Source organism: Bombina bombina, chromosome 6 (genome assembly GCF_027579735.1).
Source record: "Bombina bombina isolate aBomBom1 chromosome 6, aBomBom1.pri, whole genome shotgun sequence".
NCBI classification, from domain to species: Eukaryota; Metazoa; Chordata; class Amphibia; order Anura; family Bombinatoridae; genus Bombina; species Bombina bombina.
The window spans coordinates 533193500-533212630 of NC_069504.1; the positions used below are offsets into that span (position 1 = coordinate 533193500).

Below are 19131 nucleotides of genomic sequence, written 5' to 3' on the forward strand. Positions count from 1 at the left end.
TTTTTTACAGAGAGGCTCTATACTCACATTCATACAACTACAGGAAAAGATTAATCCCTACCCCCTACACTGGTTCATATACTTGCAGATCTCTGCTGTTATCCGTTCGTATACCCTTAAGGGAAGGGAGAACCAGCCAACTACACTTGGGAGGCAATGTAGCGCAATTACTAGGCACAAACAAGCCATCTCACATATGTATCAAGCTATTCAATCAGCTAACATTAAGAGTATGCCACCCATAGTTAGCAGATGGGAAAGAGACTTGGGTATTGAGCTTACAGGAGAAGATTGGTATAGTATAACATATGAAGTAAGTAAAGGTTTGTTGAGTGCAGACCTTAGGGAGAATAGCCTAAAGTCGGTGTTCCGATGGTACCTGACACCTGAGAGACTAGCGCACTCTACCAAGGGGGGCTCCAACTTCTGTTTTAGAGGGTGTAAAATTAAGGGAACCTACATACATATGTGGTGGGAGTGCCACAAAGTTCAAGTTATCTGGAGGCAGACTTCAAATCTCTTATCCAACTTGCTAGGGGACCACATTGAAGTCACTGCCCCGCAGGCACTACTAAATATTAGAAACAAGAACTATAACACTCACATCAATACCTTTTTTAGAATTATCTTCACAATAGTTAGGACCTCAATCGCCAAACACTGGAAGGTGGGGGTCCCAGATTGGTCAGAGATCATTAATAAAATCTCAAATGTGTATGCCATGCACGAGACAGCAGCCCACTTACAAAACAAGATAGACACTTTCAGTAAGCTTTGGTTCTACTGGATTATGAGGGGATCTAGTGGTGATCCTCATTGAACTTCAGGAAGGGGATGGATTTGGAGATAATTACATATTCAAGCTTATGACTAGCTTATGACATGGTTTAGGAGTCACAGGAGAGGAGGGGGGAGTTGAGTACACAGTGATCTGATTTGTTATTGTTGTTATCCACTACTGTTTCCTTTTTTGTTTTATATATTTCTTTTTGGGGTTTTTTTTTCTTCAAAAATAAAGAAAGGGTGCATTAGGTCTGGCCACTGTTGGTCTGCCTGAAAGAGGGGATTTTTGTATATGCCAACAAGAATTACTGATTTGTAACACCCACTGACGGGTGAGCCGGTAGTGGCTTGCACAGTTGTAATGTCTGTTTTTCTTTATCTTATGTTGTAATGCTCTCAATAAAAATTATTTGAACTAAAAAAAATTAGAGGGTCTCCTGAAGAAAATTTTTGTTCATCAAGGTTTTTCTCTCCAACCTATTGCATGCATTGTTCCTGTAACAACTGCAGCTGCTTTCTGGTTTGAGGCTCTAGAAGAGGCTCTTCAAATGGAGACTCCATTAGAGGAAATTATGGACAGAATTTAGGCCCTTAAGTTGGCTAATTCTTTTATTACAGATGCCGCTTTTCAACTGGCTAAATTAGCGGCAAAGAATTCAGGTTTTGCCATTTTAGCACGCAGGGCGTTATGGCTTAAGTCCTGGTCTGCTGATGTGTCATCTAAGTCTAAACTTTTGAACATTCCTTTCAAGGGTAAGACCCTATTTGGGCCTGAACTGACAGAGATTATTTCAGACATCACTTGTAATGGTTCTGTTTAAGAATCGATTGACATTTATAACACAATCTGTAGAATTACTTAGTGTTTTTCACGTATATCCTTTTATAAAATAATGTTATGTGTCACAATTACAACCCTGCTTAAAAGGTTATTTCCCAGGTTGTCAGTGTGACTTACTATGGCCGTGATGCTATCGCCTGTAATCTGGAGTAACAAGGAAAACAGAATGATAGCAGTAGGCAAAAGGAATTACAAGTTCATACCTTGTCCGCCTCAATAGGTCAGGAAGAAGTTACCGGTTGTAGTTGGAGGGAGCTGACTTCTGTTCGGAGCTTGTCCGCAAATTCCCGGCGTCTGTGAGAGAATGAGACGCTGCAGACAGGAGGCGGCGGTAGCTGATGACGTAACCGCAGCTCCTGGTGTCTGTGACAGTTCGGCAGTGAGAGGTGAGCCAGCAGAAAACAAGCTGCGGGAAAACTTTAGAATTCTGGAAATAGATACAGGTTAGTAATGAAGAAGCTTGTACTAACTTCTAAGGTTTGTAGGCTAGTAGTGAGTTGCTGCATGAAATCCTGAACAACTTCAGTAATCCAGCAACAATGGTAGGCAGGCTGTGATTTTTATAGGAAGGAGGAGGAGTCCCCTTAAAGGTATAGTGTAAGGGTAAATGGAATTTCCTTACACAGCCCCCCCAAGGAAACCACAGCGAGGTTTCAAGGACGAGGTCTGTCAGGGTGCCTCCGATGGAACTGGGAGACCAACCTGGGAGCGGAAAGATTGGAGACAGGTTCCCATGAGTCTTCCTCAGGACCATAACCCAGCCAACGGACTAGGTAGAACAACTGCCCACGTAGAATTCGGGAGTCTATGATACTGTGCACATGAAATTCCTCCTGGTCATTTAAGGCTGAAGTACCCGGATGATGGGTGAGCGGAGGTTCATTGGAATGACATGGTTTTATCAGAGATATATGAAAGGGTAGGGTGCACCTTCAGGGAAGGTGGAAGATCCAGAGTAACAGTAAGTGGATTTGAGATTGAAGAGATAACCAAGGGTCCAATAAAAGTACTACCCAATTTCTTACAGGGGTAATGTAATTTTAAATTCTTCGTGGATAACCAAACTCGTTGACCAACTGTATAACAAGGTCCAGTTCTATGTCTCAAGTTATAGTATTTGCTTTGAGTAGCTTGGGCATCAAGAATGTGAGTTTTTACCAATGCAAAAATACGAGAGATGTCATTCATGGTATCGTTCACCTGAGGACAGGGTGTTTCTATTTTAGGAAAAAGGTCTGAACGAGGATGCAACCCATAGTTAACAAAGAAAGGAGTGAACCCAGTGGATGTATTTACATGATTGTTATGAGCAAATTCAGCCAAATGAAGATATTGCGCCCAAGTATGCTGCTCCTGAGAACAGTAACAGCGTAAATACTGTTCAATACTTTGATTCACTCTCTGTTTGTCCGTTGGACTGTGGGTAGAAAGAAGTCGTGAGGCATTGCTCGATGTGGAGGGATTTACAGAGATTCCTCCAAAATCTGGATGTGAACTGTGTCCCACGATCACTTATAACAGACTTGGGTATGCCATGCAAACGGACCTGCAAGTTCTTGTGGTCAGTGAATATGACTATAGGATGAACAGCACCCTCTAAAAGATGTCGCCAGTGGTCGAATGAACTTTTAATCGCTAGCAACTCCTTCTCCCCTACAGGGTAGTTCATTTCAGCTGGTTGGATAAGTCTTGAGAAGAAGGCGACTGGATGGAGAGGTTCCTTACAAGAGGTCCTTTGGGAAAGGATAGCCCCTATAGCGTATTCCGAGGCATCGACTTTCAAAACAAACTGATGATTTAGATCAGGAAATCTCAGGATGGATTCTGAAGAAAACTTCTGTTTTAGGAAGTCAAACGCATCTTGAGCTTGAGGTGTCCAGGAAAAGTTAGTATGTGTTTTAGTTAAATCTGTGAGAGGTTTACTAATAGCAGTGAATCCTGGGATAAACTTCCTGTAGAAGTTAGAGAATTCCAGGAAGCGTTGTACATCTTTCCTGAAGGAGGGAGTAGGCCACTCAAGTATTGCACGAACCTTTTTGTTATCCATTGATACACCTTGTTCAGTGATATTGTAACCCAAGAAGGTTATGTTTTTTGCTTCGAATATGCATTTTTCAGGTTTAGCATATAATTTATTGTGCCTTAATCTGAGTAAAACTTCTTTGACATGATTTCTGTGTTGGGTCAAATCAGTGGAGTAAATCAGAATGTCATCTAAATAAACAATGACATAAACATCCAGTATGTCCATGAAGATGTCATTTATAAAACATTGAAATGTAGCTGGGGCATTACACAATCCGAATGGCATTACAGTGTATTCATAAAGACCATATCTAGTCCTAAATGCTGTAAGCCACTCGTCACCAGCTCTTATTCTGATAAGATTGTAAGCTCCTCTGAGATCCAACTTAGTGAAAAACGAGGATCCTTGTAATCTTTCTATTAATTCTGGGATTAATGGAAGGGGATATCTGTTTTTCCTAGTGCGCTTGTTCAACTCTCTATAATCTATTTATAGGCCTGAGTGTACCATCCTTATTGGTAACAAAAAACATACCTGCACCGGCAGGGGAGGTACTAGGTCTTATGAATCCCTTTTTTTGAGATTGTCATCGATATAAACCTTTAAATGCTCTTATTCTGGTTTAGAGAGTGGGTAAAGGTGTCCAAAAGGTATTGATACCCCTGGAAGCAGATCTATGGGGCAATCGTAGGCCCTATGAGGTGGAAGAGATTCTGCTTCGGTCTTATCATATCCATCTCTGAATTCATGGTATTCAAAGGGTATGGTGTAATCGTTGTTAGTTACAGAGAGGAGAATAGAATTATCAGATGGATGTGCTCTTTCTAAGTGATCAGGAAATGTAACTGTTAAGTGTGCCCAATCTATAAGTGGTTTGTGGGAACTCAACCATTTTATACCAAGGATTACACTGAACATAGGAGAAGAGATAACATCCAGTGATATAAAATCAGAGTTGTGTTTGTCTATGTGTAGGTGTAAGGGTATTGTTTGGTGCATGAGAGGCCCACTTGATAGAATACTACCATCAATGACTTTGACAGAGACTGGAGTTTGCTTTGAAATCACAGGTATTTTATTGGTTTTCACAAATTTCATGTCAATGAAGTTTCCGCAAGATCCGGTATCAATTAGAGCCGTCGTCTGGATCTTGCAGGATTCCCACTGTAAAATGACAGGGATTGTGAGATAGGAGGTAGAAACAAGCTTAGAAAAAAAACTGAGTTGAGGTTGTGAATTCTTACCTAATTTTTGTTTTGCCAGTTGGGGGCAGTCTTTTACCTCATGTTTAGGGGATGCACAATATAAACATAGGTTTAAATTCTTCCTTCTGGTTTTTTCCTGTGTAGATAGGGGACCCTTAATGAACCCTATCTCCATAGGTTGCGGCAGGTCCTTTGTAGCAGTGGTAGGAAACATAGGCAGTCTTTTTGCAACGCCCAATCTCTCGCAACGTCTCTCTCTGAGACGCCTGTCTATGGAGATGGAGACTGTATAGAATTCTTCCAGGGTCTCAGGTACCCCAATGCGTGATATCTCATCTTTAAGCTCTTCACTTAATCCTAAACGAAATTGATTTTTGAGTGAAATTTCCATTTCATTCTCTTGCATAAATCTTGAATTGGGTAATATAAGTTTCAACCGGGTTTTTGTTCTGTTTTAAAGCACGCAAGTTGTTTTCTGAGGATATCTGTTTGTATGGATCATCATAAAGAGTTGACATCTCAGAAAAAAAAGCTTCTAATGAGCCCAAGATAGGGTCTTCCTTTTCAAAGAAGCCATCTGCCCATGCCCTTGGCTCACCTCTAAGGTAAGAGATTACAGTTAGAACTCTGGTTCTCTCTGTGGCATAGGTTTTAGGTTTTAGTTGGAACATGAGCAAGCAGGAATTCCTGAATTCTCTGAACTGTGCTCTATTACCAGAGAACCTTTCAGGAGTTGATACAGCAGGTTCAGGAGAATGCTCTGTTGTAGCAGGTTTGGCTGCTAATGTTTCTCTGAGACAGGCTTTTAGAGTCTGATTCTCTACCTGTAATTCACGAAATGAGTTGGCTAGGTGATCAACCCTGTCAGACAGGCTTTTCTTTCATGTAATTAGCAAGAGTCCATGAGCTAGTGACGTATGGGATATACATTCCTACCAGGAGGGGCAAAGTTTCCCAAACCTCAAAATGCCTATAAATACACCCCTCACCACACCCACAATTCAGTTTTACAAACTTTGCCTCCTATGGAGGTGGTGAAGTAAGTTTGTGCTAGATTCTACGTTGATATGCGCTCCGCAGCAAGTTGGAGCCCGGTTTTCCTCTCAGCGTGCAGTGAATGTCAGAGGGATGTGAGGAGAGTATTGCCTATTTGAATGCAGTGATCTCCTTCTACGGGGTCTATTTCATAGGTTCTCTGTTTTCGGTCGTAGAGATTCATCTCTTACCTCCCTTTTCAGATCGACGATATACTCTTATTTATATACCATTACCTCTGCTGATTTTCGTTTCAGTACTGGTTTGGCTTTCTACAAACATGTAGATGAGTGTCCTGGGGTAAGTAAATCTTATTTTCTGTGACACTCTAAGCTATGGTTGGGCACTTTATTTATAAAGTTCTAAATATATGTATTCAAACATTTATTTGCCTTGACTCAGAATGTTCAACATTCCTTATTTTCAGACAGTCAGTTTCATATTTGGGATAATGCGTTTGAATCAATCATTTTTTCTTACCTTAAAAATTTGACTTTTTTTCCCTGTGGGCTGTTAGGCTCGCGGGGGCTGAAAATGCTTCATTTTATTGCGTCATTCTTGGCGCGGACTTTTTTGGCGCAAAAAATCTTTTCTGTTTCCGGCGTCATACGTGTCGCCGGAAGTTGCGTCATTTTTTGACGTCCTTTTGCGCCAAAAATGTCGGCGTTCCGGATGTGGCGTCATTTTTGGCGCCAAAAAACATTTAGGCGCCAAACAATGTGGGCGTATTATTTGGCGCCAAAAAATATGGGCGTCGCTTTTGTCTCCACATTATTTCAGTCTCATTTTTTCTTTGCTTCTGGTTACTAGAAGCTTGTTTATTGGCATTTTTTCCCATTCCTGAAACTGTCATTTAAGGAATTTGATCAATTTTGCTTTATATGTTGTTTTTTCTCTTACATATTGCAAGATGTCTCACGTTGCATCTGAGTCAGAAGATACTTCAGGAAAATCGCTGTCTAGTGCTGGAACTACCAAAGCTAAGTGTATCTGCTGTAAACTTTTGGTAGCTATTCCTCCGGCTGTTGTTTGTATTAATTGTCATGACAAACTTGTTAAAGCAGATAATATTTCCTTTAGTAATGTACCATTGCCTGTTGCAGTTCCCTCAACATCTAAGGTGCAGAATGTTCCTGATAACATAAGAGATTTTGTTTCTGAATCCATCAAGAAGGCTATGTCTGTTATTTCTCCTTCTAGTAAACATAAAAAATCTTTTAAAACTTCTCTCTCTACAGATGAATTTTTAAATGAACATCATCATTCTGATTCTGATGACTCTTCTGGTTCAGAGGATTCTGTCTCAGAGATTGATGCTGATAAATCTTCATATTTATCTAAAATGGAATTTATTCGTTCTTTACTTAAAGAAGTACTAATTGCTTTAGAAATAGAGGATTCTGGTCCTCTTGATACTAATTCTAAACGTTTAGATAAGGTGTTTAAATCTCCTGTGGTTATTCCAGAAGTTTTTCCTGTTCCTAATGCTATTTCTGAAGTAATTTCCAGAGAATGGGATAAATTGGGTAATTCATTTACTCCTTCTAAACGTTTTAAGCAATTATATCCTGTGCCGTCTGACAGATTAGAATTTTGGGACAAAATCCCTAAAGTTGATGGGGCTATTTCTACCCTTGCTAAACGTACTACTATTCCTACGTCAGATGGTACTTCGTTTAAAGATCCTTTAGATAGGAAAATTGAATCCTTTCTAAGAAAAGCTTATCTGTGTTCAGGTAATCTTCTTAGACCTGCTATATCTTTGGCTGATGTTGCTGCAGCTTCAACTTTTTGGTTGGAGACTTTAGCACAACAAGTAACAGATCATGATTCTCATAATATTATTCTTCTTCTTCAGCATGCTAATAATTTTATCTGTGATGCCATTTTTGATATTATCAGAGTTGATGTCAGGTTTATGTCTCTAGCTATTTTAGCTAGAAGAGTTTTATGGCTTAAAACTTGGAATGCTGATATGGCTTCTAAATCAACTCTACTTTACATTTCTTTCCAGGGTAACAAATTATTTGGTTCTCAGTTGGATTCCATTATCTCAACTGTTACTGGTGGGAAAGGAACTTTTTTACCACAGGATAAAAAATCTAAGGGTAAAAACAGGGCTAATAATCGTTTTCGTTCCTTTCGTTTCAACAAAGAACAAAAGCCTGATCCTTCATCCTCAGGAGCAGTTTCAGTTTGGAAACCATCTCCAGTCTGGAATAAATCCAAGCCTTCTAGAAAGGCAAAGACGGCTTCTAAGTCCACATGAAGGTGCGGCCCTCATTCCAGCTCAGCTGGTAGGGGGCAGGTTACGTTTTTTCAAAGAAATTTGGATCAATTCTGTTCACAATCTTTGGATTCAGAACATTGTTTCAGAAGGGTACAGAATTGGTTTCAAGAGGAGACCTCCTGCAAAGAGATTTTTTCTTTCCCGTGTCCCAGTAAATCCAGTGAAAGCTCAAGCATTTCTGAATTGTGTTTCAGATCTAGAGTTGGCTGGAGTAATTATGCCAGTTCCAGTTCTGGAACAGGGGATGGGGTTTTATTCAAATCTCTTCATTGTACCAAAGAAGGAGAATTCCTTCAGACCAGTTCTGGATCTAAAAATATTGAATCGTTATGTAAGGATACCAACGTTCAAAATGGTAACTGTAAGGACTATCTTGCCTTTTGTTCAGCAAGGGCATTATATGTCCACAATAGATTTACAGGATGCTTATATTCCGCATATTCCGATTCATCCAGATAATTATCAGTTCCTGAGATTCTCTTTTCTGGACAAGCATTACCAGTTTGTGGCTCTACCGTTTGGCCTAGCTACAGCTCCAAGAATTTTTACAAAGGTTCTCGGTGCCCTTCTGTCTGTAATCAGAGAACAGGGTATTGTGGTATTTCCTTATTTGGACGATATCTTGGTACTTGCTCAGTCTTTACATTTAGCAGAATCTCATACGAATCGACTTGTGTTGTTTCTTCAAGATCATGGTTGGAGGATCAATTTACCAAAAAGTTCATTGATTCCTCAGACAAGGGTAACTTTTCTGGGTTTCCAGATAGATTCAGTGTCCATGACTCTGTCTTTAACAGACAAGAGGCGTCTAAAATTGATTTCAGCTTGTCGAAACCTTCAGTCACAATCATTCCCTTCGGTAGCCTTATGCATGGAAATTCTAGGTCTTATGACTGCTGCATCGGACGCGATCCCCTTTGCTCGTTTTCACATGCGATCTCTTCAGCTCTGTATGCTGAATCAATGGTGCAGGGATTACACAAAGATATCTCAATTAATATCTTTAAAACCGATTGTACGACACTCTCTAACGTGGTGGACAGATCACCATCGTTTAATTCAGGGGGCTTCTTTTGTGCTTCCGACCTGGACTGTAATTTCAACAGATGCAAGTCTCACAGGTTGGGGAGCTGTGTGGGGATCTCTGACAGCACAAGGAGTTTGGGAATCTCAGGAGGTGAGATTACCGATCAATATTTTGGAACTCCGTGCAATTTTCAGAGCTCTTCAGTCTTGGCCTCTTCTGAAGAGAGAATCGTTCATTTGTTTTCAGACAGACAATGTCACAACTGTGGCATACATCAATCATCAAGGAGGGACTCACAGTCCTCTGGCTATGAAAGAAGTATCTCAAATTCTGGTTTGGGCGGAATCCAGCTCCTGTCTAATCTCTGCTGTTCATATCCCAGGTATAGACAATTGGGAAGCGGATTATCTCAGTCGCCAAACGTTGCATCCGGGCGAATGGTCTCTTCACCCAGAGGTATTTCTTCAGATTGTTCAAATATGGGAGCTTCCAGAAATAGATCTGATGGCGTCTCATCTAAACAAGAAACTTCCCAGGTATCTGTCCAGATCCCGGGATCCTCAGGCGGAAGCAGTGGATGCATTATCACTTCCTTGGAAGTATCATCCTGCTTATCTTTCCGCCTCTAGTTCTTCTTCCAAGAGTAATCTCCAAGATTCTGAAGGAATGCTCGTTTGTTCTGCTGGTAGCTCCGGCATGGCCTCACAGGTTTTGGTATGTGGATCTTGTCCGGATGGCCTCTTGCCATCCGTGGACTCTTCCGCTACGACCAGACCTTCTGTCGCAAGGTCCTTTTTTCCATCAGGATCTCAAATCCTTAAATTTAAAGGTATGGAGATTGAACGCTTGATTCTTAGTCAAAGAGGTTTCTCTGACTCTGTGATTAATACTATGTTACAGGCTCGTAAATCTGTATCCAGAGAGATATATTATAGAGTCTGGAAGACTTATATTTCTTGGTGTCTTTCTCATCATTTTTCTTGGCATTCTTTTAGAATTCCAAGAATTTTACAGTTTCTTCAGGATGGTTTAGATAAAGGTTTGTCCGTAAGTTCCTTGAAAGGACAAATCTCTGCTCTTTCTGTTCTTTTTCACAGAAAGATTGCTAATCTTCGTGATATTCATTGTTTTGTACAAGCTTTGGTTCGTATAAAACCTGTCATTAAGTCAATTTCTCCTCCTTGGAGTTTGAATTTGGTTCTAGGGGCTCTTCAAGCTCCTCCGTTTGAACCTATGCATTCATTGGACATTAAATTACTTTCTTGGAAAGTTTTGTTCCTTTTGGCAATCTCTTCTGCCAGAAGAGTTTCTGAATTATCTGCTCTTTCTTGTGAGTCTCCTTTTCTGATTTTTCATCAGGATAAGGCAGTGTTGCGAACTTCTTTTGAATTTTTACCTAAAGTTGTGAATTCCAACAACATTAGTAGAGAAATTGTGGTTCCTTCATTATGTCCTAATCCTAAGAATTCTAAGGAGAAATCGTTACATTCTTTGGATGTTGTTAGAGCTTTGAAATATTATGTTGAAGCTACTAAGTCTTTCCGAAAGACTTCTAGTTTATTTGTTATCTTTTCCGGTTCTAGAAAAGGCCAGAAAGCTTCTGCCATTTCTTTGGCATCTTGGTTGAAATCTTTAATTCATCTTGCCTATGTTGAGTCGGGTAAAACTCCGCCTCAAAGGATTACAGCTCATTCTACTAGGTCAGTTTCTACTTCCTGGGCGTTTAGGAATGAAGCTTCGATTGATCAGATTTGCAAAGCAGCAACTTGGTCCTCTTTGCATACTTGTACTAAATTCTACCATTTTGATGTATTTTCTTCTTCTGAAGCAGTTTTTGGTAGAAAAGTACTTCAGGCAGCGGTTTCAGTTTGAATCTTCTGCTTATGTTTTTCATTAAACTTTATTTTGGGTGTGGATTATTTTCAGCAGGAATTGGCTGTCTTTATTTTATCCCTCCCTCTCTAGTGACTCTTGCGTGGAAAGATCCACATCTTGGGTAATCATTATCCCATACGTCACTAGCTCATGGACTCTTGCTAATTACATGAAAGAAAACATAATTTATGTAAGAACTTACCTGATAAATTAATTTCTTTCATATTAGCAAGAGTCCATGAGGCCCACCCTTTTTTTGTGGTGGTTATGATTTTTGTATAAAGCACAATTATTCCAATTCCTTATTTTATATGCTTTCGCACTTTTTTATCACCCCACTTCTTGGCTATTCGTTAAACTGAATTGTGGGTGTGGTGAGGGGTGTATTTATAGGCATTTTGAGGTTTGGGAAACTTTGCCCCTCCTGGTAGGAATGTATATCCCATACGTCACTAGCTCATGGACTCTTGCTAATATGAAAGAAATTAATTTATCAGGTAAGTTCTTACATAAATTATGTTTTTAGATGATCAGCCATAGTGGTTGGCTCCATTACCGGATATATATAAGTAACAGGACCGGTGTAAATAAATAACTTAATTGTTAATCTGAGTATCAAAAGTCCTGTTAAATACATCTGGCTGTATTATTATGTAATGGTTCTGTTTAAGAATCGATTGACATTTATAACACAATCTGTAGAATTACTTAGTGTTTTTCACGTATATCCTTTTATAAAATAATGTTGTGTCACAATTACAACCCTGCTTAAAAGGTTATTTCCCAGGTTGTCAGTGTGACTTACTATGGCCGTGATGCTATCGCCTGTAATCTGGAGTAACAAGGAAAACAGAATGATAGCAGTAGGCAAAAGGAATTACAAGTTCATACCTTGTCCGCCTCAATAGGTCAGGAAGAAGTTACCGGTTGTAGTTGGATGGAGCTGACTTCTGTTCGGAGCTTGTCCGCAATTTCCCTGCGTCTGTGAGAGAGTGAGACGCTGCAGACAGGAGGCGGCGGTAGCTGATGACGTAACCGCAGCTCCTGGTGTCTGTGACAGTTCGGCAGTGAGAGGTGAGCCAGCAGAAAACAAGCTGCGGGAAAACTTTAGAATTCTGGAAATAGATACAGGTTAGTAATGAAGAAGCTTGTACTAACTTCTAAGGTTTGTAGGCTAGTAGTGAGTTGCTGCATGAAATCCTGAACAACTTCAATAATCCAGCAACAATGGTAGGCAGGCTGTGATTTGTATAGGAAGGAGGAGGAGTCCCCTTAAAGGTATAGTGTAAGGGTAAATGGAATTTCCTTACATCACTGGAGGGAAGGGTAATTCCCTCCCTCAGGATAGATCAAATAAGATGAGGACCAAACAAAATAATTTTCGTTCCTTTCGGAACTTTAAGAGTGGTCCCGCTTCAGCTTCCTCTGCTACAAAGCAAGAGGGGAATTTTGCCCAATCCAAGTCAGTCTGGAGACCTAACCAGGCTTGGAACAAGGGTAAACAGGCCAAGAAGCCTGCAGCTGCCTCTAAGACAGCATGAAGGGGTAGCCCCCGATCCAGGACCGGATCTAGTAGGGGGCAGACTCTCTCTCTTCGCTCAGACTTGGGCGAGAGATGTTCAGGATCCCTGGGCTTTAGAAATTGTTTCCCAGGGATATCTTCTGGAATTCAAGGGCTCCCTTCCAAGGGGGGAGATTTCACATTTCTCGATTGTGTGTAAACCAGACAAAGAGAGAGGCGTTCTTACGCTGTGTACAAGACCTACATACCATGGGAGTGATCCGCCCAGTCCCAAAAGAGGAACAGGGGCTAGGGTTTTATTCAAACCTGTTTGTGGTTCCCAAGAAAGAGGGAACTTTCAGACCAATCTTGGATCTCAAAATTCTAAACAAGTTCCTCAAAGTTCCATCATTCAAGATGGAGACTATTCGGACTATTCTACCTCTGATCCAGGAGGGTCAATATATGACTACCGTGGACTTAAAGGATGCTTATTTACACATCCCTATTCACAGAGATCATCATCAATTCCTCCAGATTCGCCTTTCTGGACAGGCATTACCAGTTTGTGGCCCTTCCCTTCGGGTTGGCCACGGCTCCCAGAATTTTCACAAAAGTACTAGGGTCCCTTCTGGCGGTTCTACGACCACAGGGCATAGCAGTGGCGCCTTATCTAGATGACATCTTAATTCAGGCGTCGACTTTCCAGCTAGCCAAGTCTCACACGGACATCGTGTTGGTTTTTCTGAGATCTCACGGGTGGAAGGTGAACATAAAAAAGAGTTCTCTCTTCCCTCTTACAAGAGTTTCCTTCCTAGGGACTCTGATAGACTCGGTAGAAATGAAAATATTTCTGACGGAGGTCAGAAAGTTAACTCTTAACCACTTGCCGAGTTTTTCATTCCATTCCTCGGCCATCATTGGCTCAGTGTATGCAGGTAATCGGACTCATGGTAGCGGCAATGGACATAGTTCCTTTTGCTCGTCTACACCTCCGACCACTGCAGCTATGCATGCTCAAACAGTGGAATGGGGATTATGCAGATTTATCTAAACTGCATCTGGACCAGGAGACCAGAGATTCTCTTCTCTGGTGGTTGTCTCAGGACCACCTGTTTTAGGGAATGTGTTTCCGCAGGCCAGAGTGGCTCATTGTAACGACAGATGCCAGCCTGCTAGGCTGGGGTGCAGTCTGGAATTCCCTGAAAGCAAAGGGCTTATGGTCTCGGGAGGAAGCTCTCCTTCCGATAAACATTCTAGAACTGAGAGCGATATTCAATGCACTTCAGGCGTGGCCTCAGCTTGCTGCGGCCAAATTCATCAGGTTTCAGTCGAACAACATCACGACTGTAGCTTATATCAATCATCAAGGAGGAACAAGGCGTTCTCTAGCGATGATGGAGGTAACCAAAATAATCCGATGGGCAGAGGATCACTCTTGCCATCTCTCAGCAATCCACATCCCAGGAGTGGAGAATTGGGAGGCGGATTTTCTAACCTATGAACTTTGTGTATGCATTTATCCGGGAGGGCCGCCGAGCCCAAATTTTGGGATTTGTTTGTTACAGCCAGCACATGAGCTTGTGTCCGCCACATACCGACCCACCTATGAACTTTGTGTATTGATAACTGCATTTATCCGGGAGGGCCGCCGAGCCCAAATTTTGGGATTTGTTTGTTACAGCCAGCACATGAGCTTGTGTCCGCCACATACCGACCCACCTATGAACTTTGTGTATTGATAACTGCATTTATCCGGGAGGGCCGCCGAGCCCAAATTTTGGGATTTGTTTGTTACAGCCAGCACATGAGCTTGTGTCCGCCACATACCGACCCACCTATGAACTTTGTGTAAACAGTGTATCTGCTGTTTGATAAACAGGACTGATTACCATACTATTAATTAGTTGCTCTAAGACCGCCATCCTAACTGTACCTTAAGGCTAAGAAGCTTCACTAACACAACGCAACTATTAGCGTACAGGACAAACTTACAGTGAATACTCTTGCTACCTACATTTGTTACTTGGATTTTCTAAGTCGTCAGACTTTTCATCCGGGGGAGTGGGAACTCCATCCGGAGGTATTCGCCCAGCTGATTCAGCTATGGGGCACACCAGAATTGGATCTGATGGCGTCTTGTCAGAATGCCAAACTTCCTCGCTACAGGTCCAGGTTCCGGGATCCCAAGGCGGTACTGATAGATGCTCTAGCAGTGCCTTGGTCCTTCAATCTGGCCTATGTATTTCCACCGTTTCCTCTCCTTCCACGTCTGGTTGCCAGAATCAAGCAGGAGAGAGCTTTGGTGATTCTGATAGCATCTGCGTGGCCATGCAGGACTTGGTATGCAGACCTAGTGGACATGTCCTCGGTTCCACCGTGGACTCTGCAAATGAGGCGGGACCTTCTAATCCAAGGTCCGTTCACGCATCCAAACCTAATTTCTCTGCGTCTGACTGCTTGGAGATTGAATGCCTGATTCTATCAAAGCGTGGTTTGATACCCTAGCCTGAATCAGGGTCATTGATACCCTGATTCAGGCTAGAAAGCCTGTCACCAGGAAGATCTATCATAAGATTTGGCGCAAATATCTTTATTGGTGTGAATCCAAAGGTTACTCGTGGAGTAAGATTAGGATTCCTAGAATATTGTCTTTTCTCCAAGAAGGTTTGGAGAAGGGATTATCAGCTAGTTCCCTTAAGGGACAAATATCTGCTTTGTCTATTTTACTACACAAACGTCTGGCAGATGTTCCAGACGTTCAAGCATTTAGTCAGGCTTTGGTTAGAATCAAGCCTGTATTTAAACCTGTTGCTCCGCCATGGAGCCTAAACTTAGTTCTTAAAGTTCTTCAAGGGGTTCCGTTTGAACCTATGCATCCCATAGATATTAAGCTTCTATCTTGGAAAGTTTTGTTTTTAGTAGCTATCTCTTCGGCTCGAAGAGTTTCTGAGCTAGCTGCTTTACAATGCGATTCCCCTTACCTGGTTTTCCATGCAGATAAGGTGGTTTTGCGTACTAAACCTGGGTTTCTTCCTAAGGTTGTTTCTAATAATATCAATCAAGAGATTGTTGTTCCTTCTCTGTGTCCTAATCCTTCATCAAAGAAGGAACGTCTGTTACACAATCTTGATGTGGTTCGTGCTCTAAAGTTCTACTTACAAGCAACTAAAGATTTCCGTCAAACATCTTCATTGTTTGTTGTTTATTCTGGTAAACGGAGAGGTCAAAGGGCTACGGCTACCTCTCTTTCCTTTTGGCTGAAAAGCATCATCTGTTTGGCCTATGAGACTGCTGGACAGCAGCCTCCTGAAAGAATTACTGCTCATTCTACTAGAACTGTGGCTTCCACATGGGCTTTTAAAAATGAGGCTTCTGTTGAACAGATTTGTAAGGCGGCGACTTGGTCTTCCCTTCATACTTTTTCCAAATTTTACAAATTCGATACTTTTGCTTCTTCGGAGGCTATTTTTGGGAGAAAGGTTCTACAAGCAGTGGTGCCTTCTGTTTAAGGTCCCTGTCTTGTACCTCCCTTCATCCGTGTCCTAAAGCTTTGGTATCCCACAAGTAAGGATGAATCCATGGACTCGATACATCTTACAAGAGGAAACATAATTTATACTTACCTGATAAATGTATTTCTCTTGTGATGTATCGAGTCCACGGCCCGCCCTGTTTTTTAAGACAGGCATATATATATTATTATATTAAAACTTTCAGTCACCACTGCACCCTATAGTTTCTCCTTTTTCTTCCTAGCCTTCGGTCGAATGACTGGGGGGTGGAGCTAAGGGGGGAGCTATATAGACATCTCTGCTGTGGGTGCTGTCTCTGCCACTTCCTGTAGGGGAGGAGAATATCCCACAAGTAAGGATGAATCCGTGGACTCGATGCATCACAAGAGAAATAAATTTATCAGGTAAGTATAAATTATGTTTTTCACAATATAGCAGATTTTCAAGTCCTAATTCCCAGTCTGAGTGGGAGCACAAAACTGCCAAATATTGGAAAGTATTTTGTTCATCGGATTTTGAAAAAACACAACTACGTGTATTCTAGTACCAAGCAATAGAATTATGCAGAGCAACCAGGTTGGTCATTTTAAAACTTCTTAGTAGCCTATTCTCACTGGTGAATACTTCTATAATATGGTAACACACTGTCTGTTTGCATATGTAAGTTTGCCTACTGATTTCTTCTTTTTAATATTTTATTTCCAGATATTGCAATCAAGTTCTAAGTAAAGAAATAGATGAATGTGTAACTTTATTACTGCAAGAACTTGTTAGCTTCCAAGAGCGAGTTTACTTAAAGGACCCAATGAAAGCAAAGTCAAAAAGAAGACTTGTAATGGGCTTACGAGAAGTTACCAAACACATGAAGTTAAAAAAAATAAAGTGTGTTATTATTTCCCCAAACTGTGAGAAAATCCAGTCAAAAGGTATGTATTTTAGTCAACATTCTAAATAGGCTAGCGACCAAAAATACAACTTTTTAAAAGTTCTTTATATTTATTGTTAACATTCAAAAACATTTTAAATTGCCTTCAAAATTTCTGGATTTCTGTGTCAGAGTAACCATCATAACATTTCCTTGTAATTAGTCCTATCCTTCCAATACTTATACAATTGGGTTCTTTTTATATGATTTTTTTTTTTGCATGCATCTCGTATAACAAAATAAATGCTGTAAAATACATGAAGAACTGTTGATCATACTCTACAGAAGTTTCTGACAAATAATTGTATTTCATCTTTGATTTTCATACAGGATTTTGGAGGGGTTTTTTTTTGGTGGATTTTTTAATTTGATAATGTGCCACTGATATAAAAAAAAATCCCATCTCCACCTTGCAGACCATTACTTAGATACAAACTCTGTCAATTCCTTGATTCCGTTATACAACATCACATCAACCCACACAGGCAGAATGCTCTGCAGACAAAAAAAATAATTACTCTTTCAACCAACCTTACTTCTGAGACTTGAGCAAGCTTCTTTCCCCCATGAGAGCACAACAAATAAGCAGTAGATGGCAACATTGTGATAGAGCCTAACACCACAAACTGTTAGCAGCTTCTCCAACACATCACACCAGTTTAGCAGCAGTGTCATAACAAACTAAAACAATAACAGACAGTTGTATGCCTTTGACATATGAGGCCTACAGTAATTTCAAGCCACCCAAGTGGTAATTTATTTCATAAAGGTGGTTAGAGTTAAAGGGACAGTCTACACCAGAACGTTTATTGTTTTAAAAGAAAGATAAACCCTTTATTACCCATTTCCCAGTTTTGCATAACCAACACAGTTATATTAATACACTTTTACCTCTGTGATTATCTTGTATCTAAGCCTGCAAACTGCACTTTATTTCAGTTCTTTTGACAGACATGCATTTTAGCCAATCAGCGCTGGCTTATCTATATGAAACACATGAACTAACACCCTCTAGTGATAAAAAGCTGTTAAAATGCCCTGAGATAAGAGGCAGCCTTCAAGGGATTAGAAATTAGCAAATGAACCTCCTAAATTTAGCTTTCAACAAAGAATACCAAGAGAACAAAGCAAAATTGGTGATAGAAGTAAATTGGAAAATTGTTTAAAATTACATGCCCTATCTGAATCATGAAAATTTGTTTTGGACTAGACTGTCCCTTTAATGAGCCATTGCTCCTGGGAATTTCACTCCTGGCCACTAGGAGGAGGCAAAGATTGCCAAAACTCCAAGAACACTTAAAAATCCTCCCACCTCACTGGTAAACTAGTCTCATCTTTGCCTCCACAGGAGGACGGTGATGAATTGAGGTGCTCAAGATTTTCTTCTGTGAAAGTCCAATTTGAGGACTATTTTCACCTGAGAGCTGTTATTTGAGACGGAGGGGAGTTTCTGGAGTATTGGGTAATTGCATATTTTTAACTAGTGGGGACTTTTCCCTTAGCTTCCTCCTATTGGATCTTCGTTATACATTCAGATCCTCTGCTGTCATGCATGTAGAACTGTATTGGCGACTATGTCTCCTCCATGTAAGTGTAATAATTTGGTTTCTGATAATCCTACCTCTAGATTATCTGAATAAAATAGGACTAAGTCTGTTGAACTGCATGCTTCAGAATCTGGTTCCTCTAATTTTTCTTTGAAAGTGGAGGCATTTTCAGATGGTCAGGAGTCAGTCTCTAATCAAGATACTGAATCAACATCTTTCCTGTTTAAACTTGAACATCTTCGTTCTCTGTTAAGGGAAGTTTAATGTACCTTCATGGTTCAAGAATTTGAGGAAAGGTCTGTTAAGCAATTTGATTTTTAAACCTACTGCTAAGTCACCAGAGGCTTTTCTGGTTCCAGATGCTATTTCTGAAATCATTTCTAAAGAGTGGTCTAAGCCAGGTATCCCCTTTAATCCAGCTTTAAAATCTAAAATGAGGTTTCCTTTACCTGCTTCTAACAGAGCTTTGGGATACTATTCCTAAAGTGGATGGGGCTATTTGTACTTTGGCTTAACATACTATTATCCACCTTGAGGATAGTACTTCTTTCAAAGACCCTA

At 40.7% G+C, this 19131-nt stretch overlaps 1 protein-coding gene across 2 annotated transcripts in view; it reads left to right on the plus strand.

Moving 5' to 3' along the window:
• Window positions 1-19131, plus strand: part of SECISBP2L (SECIS binding protein 2 like) — a 407516-nt gene that overhangs the window by 308278 nt on the left and 80107 nt on the right. For both annotated transcript variants that reach the window (XM_053717458.1, XM_053717457.1), the window contains exon 15: window positions 16804-17024. In XM_053717458.1, coding sequence (XP_053573433.1) covers window positions 16804-17024 — 221 coding nt within the window. The remainder of the gene's footprint in view (window positions 1-16803; window positions 17025-19131) is intronic.